Below are 18,293 nucleotides of genomic sequence, written 5' to 3'. Positions count from 1 at the left end.
TTGACTTAAAGCCAAGAAATGCTTGTTCTGGAATGAATCAGTGACTGTTCCTAATATATCACCATGCTAGCTCAGTGAAGAGAAAACACTCTCTCGTGTGTGGCCCAACGCTACAGAAACAAAGTTAGCACACTTTCAGATTGATCAGTTTCACAGTGAAATCTTCATTTGAATTTCTTTTATTAGAACGTTTACCTGCAGTTCCTGAATTTTATTATTTTAAGTATCACATTGAAGTCTATTAATTATTTTTAAAATGCAGTTGCGTTTATCAGGCATATATCAAATTTATGTAACATAGACCATTATAAAAATAAGTATTCTCTAGATGTGGTATAGAAAATCAACTGAGCCTGACCATAATTGTTGCAGGAACTTTCCCTGATTTTTTTACTAGCCAAATTTCAAATTATATGCCATATACTATAAAAAATGATAACGTAGATGACTGAAAAAAAAGTAGAAGTTTTTTTCTTTTTAAGCCATAGAAAATTATATTTCACTTACAGTGTAACTGCCACAAGGAGGTGCTTTTTAGCTAATATGTGTGAAAGGATTGTCTCATCTTCCAATAATCAGGAGACAGTAAAGAATATTAATTCATGAATTTTCTCTTCAAAAACTCTTGTAGTTTATATCCACTTATTGTAGACATTTTGTAAATAGTTTATATTAACATGAATTATTATCCTAGTTTTAAAATAGACAAACATTTTCAAGATGAGAATTAATCAGTGTTCAGGAACCTATAGCTCGTTGCACATTCATAAGCCAAAACCCAGTCATTAGAAGCAACTGACCATATTTCTGCCAGTGAAATATATTGCATTTAAATACATTTTTAGATCCTTTTTATGACTTTGCATGTAATTTTATTGGATATATTTATATGGAAAAGTAAATAAATTTTAACCAGTTGGTTTTAAACTGTACAAAATCTATGACTCCATTTTCAAGAGCATATACTCTAAGTTCATGAAATATTATCTTGGAAAAAAAACATTTCTTGTACCTTACTTGCAAATAGCATAAATAGTATGGTATATACTGTATATTACAAAGAAGAAACAAAGTCTTATGAGAACTTCAAATCCAAGCAATTTGGCTGAGCAGGTCTTACCTCTGTTATCCAATGCAGAATAATTTCCCTGCCTACTTGACTGGTAATATTAAATCCCTCAAGGATGTTTAGGGCTGTGATCAAAGCAGGACCTGTGTGTGGAGGTGGTGGACTCAGAACAAGATGTCCTATTCAAGTGAAAGAAGGAGAAATCCACAGAAAAACTGGGTTAGACTAATATGAAACCAAGGGCAGCTACACAGTGGAGTTCAGAACAATCTATTCAGAAGAGAATCTTATTGAGTTTGGCAAGATTGATTCCTATGTAAGAAAACATTATAAGCTTAGTCTTGCTTTTTCTGAAACTGTTATTCAGATTCCTCTGTTATGAGAAAACTGTCTGGAAATAAATATTTTGAAAGCAACTTGTGACTTCAGCAGAAATGACATGGTAAGGTTTGGGAATACCTTATTATTTCTCTTTTCAGTTTTTATGGACATAAATGAGGCTTAGTTTTCATTCTGTTTTCTGAGCACAATGCTAATTTATAAACAAGTGCAATCTAGGTTTCTAGTTTTTTTTCCTAAAAAGTAGCTGTACTTCCTAAATTCATTTTAAAATTAAAATTTAAATGATAGAAATAATAGCAGAGGTTATAGAAGAGGTTTTTTACCTTGGTATATTGTATGAACTGGATTTTCAACCAACACAGTGTAGTTGGTAAAGTCCTCTTCAGACAAAGTACCTCCAGATTTAAGGACCTAGTGAGAGAATTACAGATTTTACAGATTAATAGAGTTGGAAGGGACTTTGTAGGTCAACTATTCCAACCCCTCCCCCCGCCCAAGGGGGAGACCGTACACCATTTCTGACAGATGGCAGTCCAATCTCTTCTTGAAAGTCTCAAGTGATGAAGCTCCCACAACTTCTGAAGACAAGCTGTTTCACTGGTTGATTGTTCTCACTGTCAGAAAAATTATCCTTACTTCCAGGTTAAATCTCTTCTTGTTCAGTTTCCATCTATTATTCCTTGTCTGGCCTACAGGTGTATTAGAAAATAGCTTGACCCCTTCCTCTCTGTGGCAGCCCCTCAAATATTGGAACACTGCTATCAGGATCATAGTGTTATTAATTCCAGTGCATTGTCATAGTTTAAAATAACTTTAAAAATGGCTAAGCAACTACAAAACAATGATCTGAAGTTATTTTATCTGTAAACATATTATAACATGCATATTTTAGTATGTTGAAGGAACTATACAAATTTATCAACAGTTGAAGAGAATGAGAAAGAAGAAAAATTCCAATTTTACATAGGTCATCCTGTTCATATTGATTACTTCCTAGATTTGTTGGGCCTGTCTAATGAGTGCATCCTAGTACAACAAATATTCCCTTTTAGCTAAGTGGGGGTTGATAGTGGCTGACAAACAGGCTTTTCCCACCATTACACAATGTTTGGAATACTAGAGAAAATTTAAAATAAGGCTTCCCAAGTGCAGCTGAAACTCATTGTCCCAGATTAATTTAAATAAGAATTGGAATTCTCTGCAATTATATGTTTTATGTGTTTAGTTTATTTGCTTCAGACCTTTCCATAAAAAAATGCTTTGGGCCACTAACAAGAATATTCTTCACTCATACATACACCCATGTATACAGACAAATGTACAGAACAGCAATGAATGACTCACCTCTGAAATAATTTCTTGTGTCACATTTCCACTATAAAAAGCTGACACTCCTCTTGATCCAATCAAGTCCAAAAGAGCTGCTAGATCTGGTCTTCTCACAAACATTCCTGGCAACAAAGGTTGCCCATCAGGAAAGAAGATTTCTCTGAATTTTTCTGAATGGTTGTAGTGTTCCTTCATTTCTTTGATAGCCATTGCTACAAATGACAGAAATAACAAAAGAATAAATGTTGAGTTATTAAAGTTTTCCAAACTAACTTAGAAATTGAGGAAAAATTCTTTCTAAAAGCACTTGTAACCTGTTATACTGAATATATCTAATATTCTCACTTTTAGGGACTTCTGGATTCAAAAATAAGGTTTTTTTCTATTTTTCTATTCTAATCCCTAAAGTGTTTTCTATAGCTGGTTGTGCTGGGATGCTGGCTTTGTGTTGTGTAGCTCCAGTTGAGATCCTGGCACAAACCTGAAGGAATCTCTGCCATCCCCTTGGTGCCAGGTCTAGATATTTGACCTCCCCGGATGCTTTTTTCCAGAAAGAATGACTTCAGGAGATGCCCTGAAAAGTACCTGGAGACTTCTGATGTGATGAGGACAGTGCCAGGCTGGGAGGAGGCTCTTGTGGACTTGAGTTCCTTGCTGGTGTTAGAAAGTTACCCTCTCTGCTGACAATGAGAGTCTATCTGTTTTCCCCTGTGAAGTCAGGAACTGGAGTATTTGCTCACACCTAATTTTTAAAATCTTTTTCGGACTGTGTAGAAGATGAAAGGACAGTGATGTAACAGAGATGTTTTGGGAAACTGCTGCAGGATCCAGGATCCTCATGTGCTGTTTGAATGCTTGAAAACAAGTGTGCTCTCATGGTAGAGTTTTGATATTTCCATGAGGGGCTGGGTTGTTTGAAAGGGTGTGGTGAATGGATGCCTCAGCCTGCAAGAAGAAAAAAGGAGTGGGAGGGAACTGGGGAGAGAATGAACAATCGGTAGAGTCACTGAGACCATGACAGGCAGGGGATGGGATTGTGAGAGCTTGATGGTGGGCCATACATAGTGACATTGGGACTGCTATCTGAGAACAGCCCCAACAGCCATCCCTCTTGATACCAGATCATTGATAGCCCAGGACTCCAGCTGTGGTTTTGTCCAGTGGAGATGTCTGTAGCAGAATCTTAAAGGATTATTTTAAGCAAGTCAAGCCTGCTTGGAAAGTGACCTGTGGTTGGATCCATGGAGCAATAGCTGCTTCTTTGAGGGAAAGAGTCATCTCCTTATCCCTAAAGGTGGTAAGGTTCATTCCATTCTCAAGAAGCTATTACTGGGGACCATGAATTTTTTGTCTGGCCTTTAACCTTTCCTTTAGGGCATAGGGCCTGAGTATTTGAAGGCCTGCTTGACTCCAGTTATTCCTGTCTCCCCAGTGAGGTTGGGTTCAGTAGGTGCAATTGTTTAAGAAGTGTCAGCTAGCAAGACCTAGGAAGTTCCATTCTCTGTCACAGTGCCTATTCTTTGGAAATGGAAGCCCAGATAACTTTCATTTTGAGGAAGTTATTAAGACTTGACTGTTCTCCCTGGCTTTGAAGCAGGGTGATGACTGAGCATCTGTTAGGTAGTTTTTATATTTGTATTTGAGCCACTGATTATTTCTTCTTGTTTTGTTTTTGTTTTAATTATAAGCTGACAAAAGTTGTTAGGTAATCTAAGCATTATATTAAATAAATAAAATAATTCTTTCCTACTCCTTCAGTCCCCTAATCTAATTATTATACAGTCTTTCATATAAGTTATTACAACAGGGATATTATAAGCATTAAGTCCCAAAACACACACACACACACACATACATATGTGTGTGTGTGTGTGTGTGTGTGTATCTGTGCATATAGGCACATGTAAATAGAAGAAAAAATTAAGAGTTTTAATTATATTATTATAAATATGTCTTATTTGAAAGCAGACCTAGTGTTTTATAAGCTGTTGCATGACATTTACTTGATGGAGTTAGGGCATAGGAATTGAAATTAATATCCATCTTCTGTATGTCTATTCAGAATTAAATTTCATGAAATTTACTCAACAATATTGTCTAAGAATCAATTAAATAATTTGAAGAAACAAAGGTAGAGTAGAAGACATTTATTAATCTATTTCTCTGTACAATTCTCAATCAATTGAATCAATATTCAACTTTTATCAAACTGGTTCTCCCCAATCTTGTAGTAGATGCTATGAAAAGGTGGTGGGGACAAGTGTAGAAGGAAGGATGGATGGAATAGTATGTTTATTGTTGCTATTATTATTAATGGATGACTGGCCCAATATCACTCAAGCAAACTTCTTGCCTAAAAGAGTAGAATCTGAGTCTCCCCATCTCTAGTTCAGCCGTTTAACCACCATGTCATCCTGTTCTCATAATCCAAAATATAATTGGAAGAAAGCAAATAATAATACTGATAGTAATGGAAAATTTGGAGAAATACTGCACTGGCCAGCATCAAAAAAATGTGGCATTTCTTGTACATACAGTCTAGCTTCACCATACCTCTTATTCTGCAAAAGCACTCACCTAAATCATATGTGACATTGAATCCATTTTGAGCTATGTCTGCAACAAGGCCCAACAACTGTCTCCATGGCAGCCTGGAAAAACAGAAGTAATGGCTTGACTTGATAGTCTTCATCTCATTAGGAATATAAAACCATACTGAAAATGTTATCAAATAATCTTAGGCAGAATTTTTCAATTCCATTTTATGTAGAACTCAAGTTAATTTATTTGTCCTTCTGTTGTTCTGAAGAAGACATACATAACTAACTACTGACAGATATCAAAATATAAACAAAGAATGGCAATTACAATGGAGTGCACAATTTTTCACCAAGTTCATGTCCTTCATGCTTGGGCTTGCAGTAAAACAACTAATACTAATATTGGAAGAGGAGGGAGAGGTGAAGGTGAATAACGACAAAGAACAAGAAGAGAAGCTGCTGCTGCTGCTAATTGCAGGCCAGAAATTGCCAGGACTAGAATTAAAATTGAGTTGATTACATTTAAATTTGTTCAATATTGTTAACAAAATTATTCTTTGTATATATTGTCCAAGCTTTGCATTTTCAAGGGAAATGAACAGAAAGAAGAAAAGCAAAAGTGACACAAGTGTGAAGTCAAAGTACTGTAGAATTGAAGCAATGTGATAATAGGAAGTGAAAAAAATTAGAAGACATCTGGCAGAAAGTCATAACTTCTAGGACCTCTGCCAACAGCTACACTTGCAAAGATAACAGAATGTAAAACTTTGATTAAATGTAATTAGGCTAATGAAAGAGAGATAATAGATGTGTTCTCCCTACAAATTTTATAAAGTTCTGATAGAAATTGATAGAAATTAAATTTCCTAGCAACTTTTAGAAGCAATCTGAAAGCTACATTATAGGATCCAAGGGCCCCACAAACTCTGGAGACTCCCATTGTGTACCTCTTCGGTATTTGAAAACCGACTGGTCCCTGATATGAGAGATTTTTGGTTACTAGATGAAAGGTTTTTCAGAGAGATGACTGATCTTATTTCTTTGTGCACTTTAGTGCAGTGTTGCTGTATAGTGCAGTGTTGGTATGGTGTTGGGGTTTCCGGTTCAATGTGTGAAGGGTGAAGGATGTGTGTTTGTGTTTGTGTTTATTTTCATGGTCATGGTCATGATGTGCACTGAAGATGGTGTTTGATTTCGTTGTTTGTGGTGCAATGACAATAAAGTAAACTAAACTTTAGCACAGTGAACATGTCTGTCCCATTCACATTTTATTTTTGCACTTACAGTATTAGCTTTTGATAGATACACATTAAAAATTGCATATGACACGTGGATCTGACTACTTCCATTTATATGAAGAAACAACCCTTGCACATGGCATATTGTTATTTAACACATACAAACTTCATCTTCCAGCTGGTATCAAACAATGTAGTACATCCACATGACAAATGTTCTTTACCTCCCAAAAGACTGATGTGCTTCATAGAGTCCTTTGATCATTCCTGGAACACCCACCAAGAGACCCGGCTGGATTAAAAATAAAAAAAGGGAAGAATGTAAGGAAAGAGTCAAGAACTTTGAAAACAGTGTTTTAAAAGGAATCTAACTTTAAATCCATTTGTTTTTAAAAAAAAACATTTTTAAAATTTATTTAATTTGTAAAGCTATCCATTGAACCATAACTCAGAATGGTTTTACAGACTGTTGAAATGAGTAAATAAAATTAAACTTTGAAAAACCCAAATAAGAAGCAAGAAGATAAGGTACAGAGAAGATGCAAATTCTTTAAACAGGAGTGAGGCCCATTGCACCATGAAAATGGGGGATGTTGTTAAAAATACCAACAAAGTCAAGAGAGTCTCTATCGGAAGAGGAAGATAAAAGTTTGTTTAAAGCACTTTTACTAATTCAGTGAGAAAAACAAGGAATGACAAGAGATGAATGGAGACCTTTACCAACCAATTCCTATTCATTACCTAAATAATAAAGATAATGACCCACCTTTGTTTCCCAAAACTTGCTAAGTCCGTCTTCTTGGATGTTGAAGGGGGCGGTTTCTCGGAAATCAACAACCTGGCTTTCATTCTTCTTGATGTCATGAACCAGCATTACCCCTCCACTGCAACAGTGGAATCACAGATCAGTAAAATTTACATTAAGAATACTTTGTCATCTCCAGAATGACTTTTTCTCAGCTGGGCTCCAGTACAAAGGATCTACCCTTTGTAGTTTAAGTAGCAACCCAAGACTGATCGTACCCTCCTGTGCATCCTTTTCTTGGAGACAGTGACAGCTCCACTCTTTTCTCTACTGACTGCCTTAACAATGTCATTCTGAAGGAGTTCTCAAAATAATGCATTGTGAAACAGCTGCATCTTACAATGTGCTGAACTGAACTGAGGATTCTTCATAATGATATATGGGAGACAGATGTATTCTGAACACAATGAAAAAACAGCTGAGATAGTGAATAGGGAGAGCAGTGAATGGAACTTGGCTCCAGTTTGACATCTGTCTTGGTTTGATGCTCAAAGCAGCTGTTTCATTTTACCAAATTAAGACTGACAATGCTTAAACACTCAAGAAAGAATATTAGAATAAGCAATTCTAGATAGATATATAATAGATCAATCTGTTGTAAATTTGCTTTCTACTTCTTCTATATCAGAGCTATACAAGTCTATTCTTAATTTAATTTAATAAAATTTAATAAAATTGAAAGCACTTACCTCTGCTACAAAATGCATTTTAAAATGTACAGGACATTAATAAAAAAGAATAATAGAATGCTTAAATATAACAAATGCAATGTGAAAATAACTTTTCTGAACACTGTGTTGATGTGTTTGCTTTAAGAGACTCCTACTCTTCAGGTTAGTATTATACAAGTGAGTCCTTATGATAAAATAGAAAGAGGGCTAATATATGCTTCTCTTCTTAAACCATAGCTACTATTCATCTAATACACCATTTAAAATAGAGCAATTCAAGTCTTAGTCCAGTCTGTATGAAAAGGAAGTATAAATTGGCTTTATCTTTGTGGATTATTTTTATTTCTTTATTCTCTAATTAAGTGCAGTGGATACCAAACTGGATTTTCCAGTTTTAACAAAAGTTCTCTCAGATCCCAGCTGGTGGGTCATTATCAGGTTACATAATTCATGTAATTATATGCTTTAGAGCTTCCTGGTTTCCAGCCATTGAGACCTTGAAATCTAACTTGTATAATATCTACCTAAAACAAACAGCCTGATTATTGATGGGAAGCAACAGCTATAAGCAATATGTGTTGCAGCCAAAAACAGAGTTTGTTAAGATAGTGGCCACAATGGCCACACCATTGTGGCCACTATCTTAACTTTACCAGGCCAAGTGGACATCCCTGACACCATGGCAACAGTCACAAGAGCAGTTAGGATTACAAAGACAACCTAGGTTATACTAAAACATTGGAACAATGACCATTCAAAATTTGAGGTGCTGGCGGTGCAATCTGGTTAGGCTTGATCTTTGGCCAGAAGGAATTCACAGGAAAAAAAATTAGCCACCAATCTACTCAAATTGGATTCCACTCATTAGATGTCTTCCCTAGATAAGGTCCTATATCGTTTAACTTGAAAAATAAAAACCAGCAGAGAACATTTTGGCGGTATAAGATTTCTCCACAATGTCTTGTGGCAAAATCCATTCTATACTCAAATTTTCAGTGTCTTTCAATCTAAAATCTTCTCTTTGAGCAACAGATATTAAAATACAAGACTATCATTCAATAATTTTGTATTTCACAAGATTTTCATCATTGCAGAACAATATATTTCATGTGGGGATGAACAGGAATTATTCATCCATCAATGAAAAATAGAAACAGGGGCTGTTCAGTGAATTCCCTCAAAACGACGCTATAGAGCACTGCATACCAGAACAACTGGACACAAGAACAGTTTTTTCCCAAAAGCCATCACTCTGCTAAACAAATAATTCTCTCAACACTGTTCAACTATTTACAAAGTGTACATTACTATTACTGTTTATCTTCTCATCACTCCTTATCACCCATCCCCTCCCACTTCACTGTTTCCCAGTATGATTTGATTGTTGATTGTACCCTATGACTATCATTAAGTGTTGTACGTTATGATTCTTGGTTCTTAACGAATGTACCTTTTCTTTATGTATACTGAGAGTATTTACACCAAGACAAATTCCTTGTGTGTCCAATCACACTTGGCCAATAAAGTATTCTAGCTGATCTAGCTGAATGTTTTTCTTGGTAAAATGATAACAAATCGATAAAAGAGATTCTGCTGGACACCTACCCGCCAATGCCAGCTGTGTGAGGGTTGATAATTCCTGAGCATAAGGCTGAGGCAATAGCTGCATCCACTGAGGATCCTTGCTTGTTCAGTATCTCAATCCCCAGGGCGGTGCAGCGAGCAGCATCAGTGACTACAGCACCCTGGTGGAATATCTGTGAAAAACTACATGGTGAGACAATAGCTACAACTGCAACTGATTGAATCATTAGAAAGTCCCCCACCACCCTCAGCCTTAGACTTATTCAGTCAATCATCAGGCTGGCTCCATGATAGTACATTTAGGAAGTACCTGGCAATTGTTTTTTTATTTTTATTTTATTTTATGTTTTAGATAACAGATATAATTAGGTACATGATTATGAGTACATGGGTACAAATAAAAGCGGCATTAGGACAGGGATGGTAGGCACTTTGGTGCTCTTATGCACGCCCCTTACACACCTCTTAGGAATGGGATGAGGTCAACAATAGACAGTCTAAGGTTAAAGTTTTGGGGGTTTGGGGAAAAGACCACAGAGTCAGGTAGTGAATTCCAGGCATAGACAACTTTGTTGCTGAAGTCATATTTTCTGCAATTGAGTTTGGAGCGGTTAACCTTAAGTTTATATCTATTGTGGGCTCATGTATTTTTGTGGTTGAAGCTGAAGTAATCATTGACAGGTACGACATCGTAGCAGATAATTTTATGTACTACGCTTAGGTTGGACCAAAGGCAGCATAGTTCTAAGTTGTCTAAGCCCAAAATTTCAAGTCTGATGGTATAAAGTATTCTGTTGCAAGCAGAAGAGTGAAGGACTCTTCTCATGAAATAACTCGACTCTCTCAATTGTATTAATGTCCAATATGCAGTGCGAGTTCCAGATAGATGAGCTGTATTCGAGAATTGGTCTAGCAAATGTTTTGTATGCTCTAGTTAGCAGTGCAACATTACCAGAGAAGAAGATACTCAAGATTAAATTAACAACTCTTAATGCTTTTTTGGCAATGTTATTACAGTGGGCTCTGGCACTTAGATCATTAGACATGAGTACCCCAAGGTCCTTGACAGAGTATTGGTCATCTACAAGGTTATGTCCATACAGCTTGTATGTTATGTTCTGATTTTTTCCCAATGTGTGAGACAGAGCATTTGTTGGTTGAGATTTGAAGTTGCCACATTTGACCATAGTCAAGGTCTTTTTGTGAAGGGTAGCAGTGGATTTAGGGTAATTGTAATTGTGGGTTATGGAAAGGTAATGACAGTTTACATAGCAATTATTGTATAGTTTCAAATGTGTACTGTCTCTACCTTACTGATATAGATGCCATGAAATCCTTATCAACTCTTAGCAATCACATGGATACATTCTGTCAGAATGACAGCCCTATTTTAATTCTAGCATATTTGGGGCTACAGTGACTATCAAAATGACCATTACATGTCAGCAAAGAAATAGAGAAAAAAACTAATGCTTTGCAGATACTGTACCTAAAAGTGGTCCAAAATTTTGCATCCCAGATACTAGCCCATTATTGGTAATATATATACAGGTGAAACTCGGAAAATTAGAATATCGTGCAAAAGTTCATTTATTTCAGTATTGCAACTTAAAAGGTGAACCTGATTACATGCAAAGCAAGATAGTTCAAGCCGTGATGTGTCATAATTGAGATGATTATGGCTTATAGCTCATGAAAACCCCAAATCCACAATCTCAGAAAATTAGAATATTGTGAAAATGTTCAATATTCTAGGCTCAAAGTGCCCCACTCTAATCAGCTAATTAAGCCATAACACCTGCAAAGGGTTCTTGAGCCTTTAAATGGTCTCTCAGTCAAGTTCAGTAGGAATCACAATCATTGGAAAGACTGCTGACCTGACAGTTGTGCAGAAAACCATAAGGAGGGAAAGCTTCAAAAGGTAATTGCAAATGAAGTTGGATGTTCCCAAAGTGCTGTATCAAAGCACATTAATAGAAACTTGTGTGGAAGGGAAAAGTGTGGACAAAAAAGGTACACAAGCAGCAGGGATGACAGCAGCCTGGAGAGGTTTGTCAAGAAAAGGCCATTCAAAAGTGTTGTGGACTTTCACAAGGAGTGGACTGAGGCTGGAGTCAGTGCATCAAGAGCCACCACACACAGACGGATCCTGGACATGGGCTTCAAATGTCGTATTCCTCTTGTCAAGCCACTCCTGAACAACAAACAACATCAGAAGCGTCTTACCTGGGCTAAAGAAAAACAGAACTGGTCTGTTGATCAGTGGTCCAAAGTCCTCTTTTCTGATGAGAGCAACTTTTGCATCTCACTTGGAAACCAAGGACCCAGAGTCTGGAGGAAGAATGGAGAGGCACACACTGCAAAATGCTTGAAGTCCAGTGTGAAGTTTCCACAGTCTGTTAATTTGGGGAGCCATGTCATCTGCTGGTGTTGGTCCACTGAGCTTCATTAAGTCCAGGGTCAATGCAGACATTTACCAGGAGATTTTGGAGCACCTCATGCTTCCTTCCGCAGATGAGCTTTATGGGGATGCTGACTTCATTTTCCAGCAGGACTTGGCACCTGCCCACACTGCCAAAAGCACCAAAACCTGGTTCAATGACCGTGGCATTACTGTGCTTGATTGGCCAGCAAACTCACCTGACCTGAACCCCATAGCAAATCTATGGGGCATTGCCAAGAGAAAGATGAGAGACATTAGACCGAACAATGCAGAAGATCTGAATGCCGCTATTGAAGCATCCTGGTCTTCCATAAGACCTCAGCAGTGCCACAGGCTGATAGCTTTCATGCCATGCCGCATTGAGGCAGTAATTGCTGCAAAAGGGGCCCAAACCAAGTACTGAGTACATATGCATGCTTATACTTTTCAGAGGTCCAATATTGTTCTATGTACAATCCTTGTTTTATTGATTGCATGTAATATTCTAATTTTCTGAGATTGTGGATTTGGGGTTTTCATGAGCTATAAGCCATAATCATCTCAATTATGACAAATCACTGCTTGAACTATCTTGTTTTGCATGTAATGAGTATATCTCATATATTAGTTTCACCTTTTAAGTTGCATTACTGAAATAAATGAACTTTTGCAAGATATTCTAATTTTTTGAGTTTCACCTGTATATAAATGAAGATCTTCTATAAAAACACCTTCACACTTATTGGTATCTTATTCTTCTGTTACAATATCTTATAAAAAGACCTCATTCTGGATCTCAGAACATTTACTGATATAACTTAATCATGGAGTTAATGTCAGAGGAAATGGGTTTTTATGGTGATGTCTCAGGCACTGGACAAATCCAGATCTGTTTAATTTAGCAAAGACACATATCTTCATATCATAGAAAAACAGGTTATGTATTTAATGCCATAAAATGTCAGGAAAATTATAATGCAAGGGAAACACATAGATATTTTATTAGAATTGGCCATGTTACCCTGGTGTACTCTATAATAAGAAACCAGCAGAAGGCCAGTCAGACTCCCATATGCAAGAGATCTCCTTGATTTAAAAGCCCATTCTGATAGAACCTTGTTAAAGATTAATTCACAGCATTGAACACTACTAGCAAAAATAGTAACTTGTGAAATACTTATATACATCTTATTGATGCATCCATTTAGCCGCCATTTTTCATTGTTTGAAAAATCCCAAAATATGATACAAAGCAATAAAACTAAAACAAAAATTACAGAAAAGCAGAGAAGAGAGAGAAACAAAGAACACAGCAGCATAAATAGTCTAAAGTCGGATGACCATGTAGCTGTACTGCCAAAGCTTACTAGTACATAGATCATCCCTAACTATAACAGGGAAGGGAAAGGAATTCTATTAACAGGAATTCAAGGACATCTTTCCTTGAATTAATAAATAAGAATCTTAGTAAATACAGCAGCCTCAAATCAGCAGCTTCACTACATGATCTCAGTAAAACAATTCCTAATTTAGCTTTCACTGAAGTATTGCTTGCAGAGTTGTAGTTATTTCTTCATATAATACTAGAAATCATTGTTATATATGCGAGATATGTTCTTCCAACCTCAACATAATCACCTTTTCAAAGCAAAACAACAACAACAATCCAATACCTCTTCTTACCTGGGGATCCCCAAAGTAGATTTGCATGATTAAGGCCACCGTGACTCCTGTAGCAAATGTTAGGCAGGCAGTGATGATCACAGTCAGACCATCCTGACGACAGCTGCAGTCCCCAGAGAAGGGATCCTTGCTGGTCTCCCGAAGTGGTGAGATATCCTGGCTTCCCATTTCTGATGAAGAAGAAGGCAGGCGCTGGAGGCGAGCTGATTTAAGGAACAAATCGGGGTCTTCAATCAAAAAAGAAAAGCGTAAGTGAAAAAACGTGTCAAGCAGGAATAAGTTCAGGTCTGTGTTCGTTTAAAGCATATCCAATGAGACACTTACATTACTGGTGTTAATGTCCCAATAAAACCACTGTTCTTCTGCTGACGTGAGTTTTCAAGAATCTTTCTGGCTCAGGTATTACAGGGTCAAATTACATATAATTCTCACTAATTCTCGGCAATCTAAAGATAATGTTTAACAATACACAGAGAAGGGGACTAATTTGCACTTTGGAGTTTATTACTTGGGCTATACTTTTTTTAACTCATTGAAGTTATTGGCATTTCTGCTGTATGTACTTATATTACAAATAGGTTCCCACAGCAAATAGCAACCCCTGGCCCATCTAATCCAGAAGCTTGTTCTCACAATGGCCAGTCAACTGCTCTACCATAGTTGTTCCCCAACAGATGTCCTTCAAAGACATTCACATTGCCATCAAAACTAATAACCATGGATCCCTATGAATGGTTTTAACAATTGTTTTTGAATGAATCCAAGTACTGATCTAGCTATTTCAGTTTTCCCATATTCCTGAGTTTATTATTCAGTAGTTCCTTAGTTCTAGAGAGCATAGGAAACAAGTTGCTAATTCACAAAAGTCACCTTCCTGTTGTTCTAATTCAGCCAACCCAAACTTCTATAGTAAAGATCACTATAGTAAAGCTGCCTGAGGTGATGACAGTTAAAATCCAATACCTCTGGAGTCCATCAGATAGGGGAGGATGATATCATTCTAGAGCAGGGGTGTCAAACTTGTGTTATTAGGTCATCGTCACATGATGTATCACGACTTCCCCCTCTTCGCTAAACTGGGGTGGGCATGGCCTATGCATGACGCATCCAGCCCACAGGCCGCAAGTTTGACACTCCTGTTCTAGAGATTCTTCCAGTCCATGGTAGTTGACAACCCAAGCCAAAGATAAGTAACTAGTGCCACTCCAGGTGTTACTGAATAAGAAGTCCAGCACCCCTAAGAAGGATGGCCAATAATGTGAACAGGAATGTCAGAACTTGCCTCCCTCACCCACTGGACCTTTTTCCAGCCTCTGCTGAGTTATAGAATTATCCATCTACTCTTGAGTAAGCAAGTAACCATATCTGGATGACATTTGCTGTCTCCACTGAGGATCCCTCTTCACTGTCCTTGTCAGTGGCAGTCATCTGACTTCCATCCAAGATAAATGCTAACTAATTTTACACCAGATGCGACTGCCCTTGGATGGCACTGGGATAAGAGTAGAAATACAAATGCAATGGATAACTTTAGTCTGTCTCGTTCATAGGCTGGGAAGAAGATAAAGGCAACATTATGGAGACCCAGCAGAAAAAAAAAAGGTGCTGCCAAAAATGTTGCTGTGTCATGACGGTTCAAGGTGAGGACAAGACCCCAGTCTAAATCTTTCTTGAGGGAAGCAAGAATGAACTGCAGTTGGATATAACCTTAAGACATTCTTCAAAGATTTCAAGAGCCTGAAACAAATAACAATTGTTGTAGTCCGGATTTAAGTTCTTTCCTTCAAAGCTATATAGATCACATGGGAGAGTAAAAGATTTGTGAATGACTGCTCATGAAAGTAATTTATTTATTTATTTTGTCAAACTATTAAATGACAGGTATAAGTATAAACATGGTTATAAATACATGAAATGGATATGAATAAGAAAAAGAAACAACAGGACACGGATGGTAGGCACGTTTTGGTGCGCTTATGCCCGCCCCCTACAGACCTCTTAGGAAAGAGGTGAGCTCAATAGTAGACAGTCTAATGTTGAAGATTTGGGGGTTTGGGGAAGAAACCACAGAGTCAGGTAGAGTATTCCAGACATTGACTACTCTGTTGCTGAAGTCGTATTTCCTGCAATCAAGTTTGGTGCGGTTTATCTTTAATTTGTATCTATTTTGTGCTCTTGTATTGTTTTGGTTGAAGCTGAAGTATTCATTGATAGGTACGACATTGCAATATATAATTTTATATACTATACTTAGATTGAATCGAAGGCAGCGTAGTTCTAGGTTGTCTAGGTCTAAAATTTCAAGTCTGGTGGCATAAGGTATTCTGCTACGAGTAGAAGAGTTGAGGATTCTTCTCGTAAAATATTTCTGGACTTTCTCAGTTGTATTAATTGTATTAATAAATTGTATTAATGTAATGCAGGTTCCAGACTGATGAGCTGTATTCAAGTATTGGTCTAGCAAATGTTTTATATGCTCTGGTTAGTAGAGTAATATTACCGGAGAAAAAGCTATGCAGGATTAGGTTAACAACTCTTAATGCCTTTTTGGCTATGTAGTTACAGTGGGCTCTAGCACTTAGATCATTTGAGATGAGTATTCCAAGGTCTTTTACAGAGCTTGGATCATCAACAAGGTCTTGACTATTCAGCTTGTATTTTGTTTTCTGATATGTAAGACAGAGCATTTATTTGTTGAGATTTGAAGTTGCCATTTGTTTGACCATTCTGGCACATAATTGAGGTCTTTTTGAAGGGTAGCAGTATTGTCTGTGGTATTGAACAGCTTTACATCATCAGCGAATAAAACACAGTTGCTCTTAATATGAACACAGAGGTCATTTATGTAGAGAATGAAGAGAGTTGGTCCTAGAACACTGCCTTGGGGGACACCACTGTTGACAGGTACAGGATTTGATAGGACTCTCCCAATTTTGACCATTTGTTGTCTGTTTGACAGGAATGCTTCTATCCAGTTATGCAGGTATCCAGACATACAATAAGACCTTAGTTTTAGGAGTAGTTTGCCATTTACCACTGAATCAAAGGCTTTACAGAAGTCTATGTAAATTGAGTCAATTGCCTTGCCCTGATCAAGTTGTGTAGTCCATATGTTTTTACAGTACAAGAGTTGCAGGTTATAGGACAGTTTCCTTCTGAAACCAATCTGTTTGTTAGAGAGTAGGTTGTTTGTCTCTAAGTGGAGGATAATGGATTGGTTAATAATTGATTCCATGACTTTACAGGTGAAGCAGCATAAAGAGATTGGTCTATAATTTTCAACTAGGCTAGGGTCTCTCTTTTTGAAGATGGGAATGACTGTGGCTAGTGACCATAGATTTGGCAAGGAGATTGTCCTGAAAGATTTTTCAAAGATTATGCTGCTATGAGGTTCTGCTATGGCACTGGATAGCTTTTTTAAGAAGTAGGCACAAAGTCTGTCCGGTCCAATAGATAAAGATGGATTTAGATTGTGTAGTGCTTTTTAAACATTGTCTTCTGTAAAATCGGTATGTATTAGATCATTGTAGTTGTCTGTGGTTCAACCAGGAAATACTGGGCATGATCCATTGCTGTTTACAAATACTGAGCCAAAGAATGTGTTAAAGAGGTTGGCTTTAATGGTGTCATTGTTGCAGTCTTTACCATTTGGTTCTTTTAGGGGTGGGATGGACCTTAAGTCTTTTAGTTTGTTTTTTACAAAATTGTAGAAAGCACGGGTGGAATTGGTGCGTAGAAGGTTTTCCTCTTGTTTGGTGTGATAATTGGTACATTCAGTCTTTATCTGGTGGCATACATTTTTGTATCAGCTTTTAAAGTTGGCAATATGACCAGATTTGTTTTTCCACTAAATATTTCTTTTTGGATTGGTGCTTTCTTATTGTTATGGGTAATTTGTTTTTTCTGGTTTTGGGAGTTGTTATTGGTACATATAGTTTGATGACTCTTTTGACTTCAAGTAAAAATATGTTGTAATGGTCTTCAACAGTATTGTATCCAGTGAATAGAATTTGCCAATCAAGAGATGAAAATTGTTGTCTATAAGATCATAGTTGCTTTTTTTGAAGTTATAATTGGGGATCCTGTTGTTATGGTGATTTTTGTGAGGACATATGTTGAGACAAAAGTCAATCATGCTGTGATCGCTGTTGGAAAAGGGTTCATTAATTTGTATTCCATAAATTGAATTCAAACTGTTGCAGAAGATGAGATCGAGGCAGTTGTTAAGTCTAGTATTGTTAGTTACTAGTTGTTCCAGTTCTAGTGTGGTAATGGCATTGTACAAGGTTGTATGAATGGGTTCAGATGTACATTCATTTAGTGTCCAATTTATAAGAGGTAAGTTGAGGTCACCAAGAAAAATGAGAGGGTATGGGCAGGAGGCAGCCCATGTCAGTAGTGAAGTTAGCTTGTTTGCATGAATTATATCATAGTCAGGGGCACGATAGCAAAGTAAGAAGCGAATTGAGGTGTTTAAGGACAGTTCACAGATGATGGTTTCGGGAAAAGCAAGCTCTTGTATAATTTAGATCTTTTTTTAGATTTAGAGACTTTTTATAGAATATAGCAACTCCACCACCTCTACAGATTTCGCGCGAAAAACTTGATAT

General features: G+C 37.0%; 1 protein-coding gene across 1 annotated transcript in view; it reads right to left on the bottom strand.

Annotated features, from left to right (window-relative positions):
• The window catches only part of GGT7 (gamma-glutamyltransferase 7), a 41,916-nt gene that overhangs the window by 11,112 nt on the left and 12,511 nt on the right, over window positions 1-18,293 (bottom strand). Inside the window, exons 2-9 of the mRNA XM_026697623.2 lie at window positions 13,684-13,910; window positions 9,600-9,751; window positions 7,285-7,402; window positions 6,743-6,810; window positions 5,318-5,391; window positions 2,756-2,952; window positions 1,735-1,822; window positions 1,121-1,248 (exon numbers count right to left, since the gene is read on the bottom strand). Of these exons, the coding sequence (XP_026553408.2) occupies window positions 1,121-1,248; window positions 1,735-1,822; window positions 2,756-2,952; window positions 5,318-5,391; window positions 6,743-6,810; window positions 7,285-7,402; window positions 9,600-9,751; window positions 13,684-13,910 (1,052 nt within the window). The remainder of the gene's footprint in view (window positions 1-1,120; window positions 1,249-1,734; window positions 1,823-2,755; window positions 2,953-5,317; window positions 5,392-6,742; window positions 6,811-7,284; window positions 7,403-9,599; window positions 9,752-13,683; window positions 13,911-18,293) is intronic.

This window comes from Pseudonaja textilis, chromosome 3 (assembly GCF_049901715.1).
Source record: "Pseudonaja textilis isolate UNSWEBS1 chromosome 3, rPseTex1.2, whole genome shotgun sequence".
Taxonomy (NCBI): domain Eukaryota; kingdom Metazoa; phylum Chordata; class Lepidosauria; order Squamata; family Elapidae; genus Pseudonaja; species Pseudonaja textilis.
This window is presented reverse-complemented; position numbering and strand designations above follow the sequence as displayed.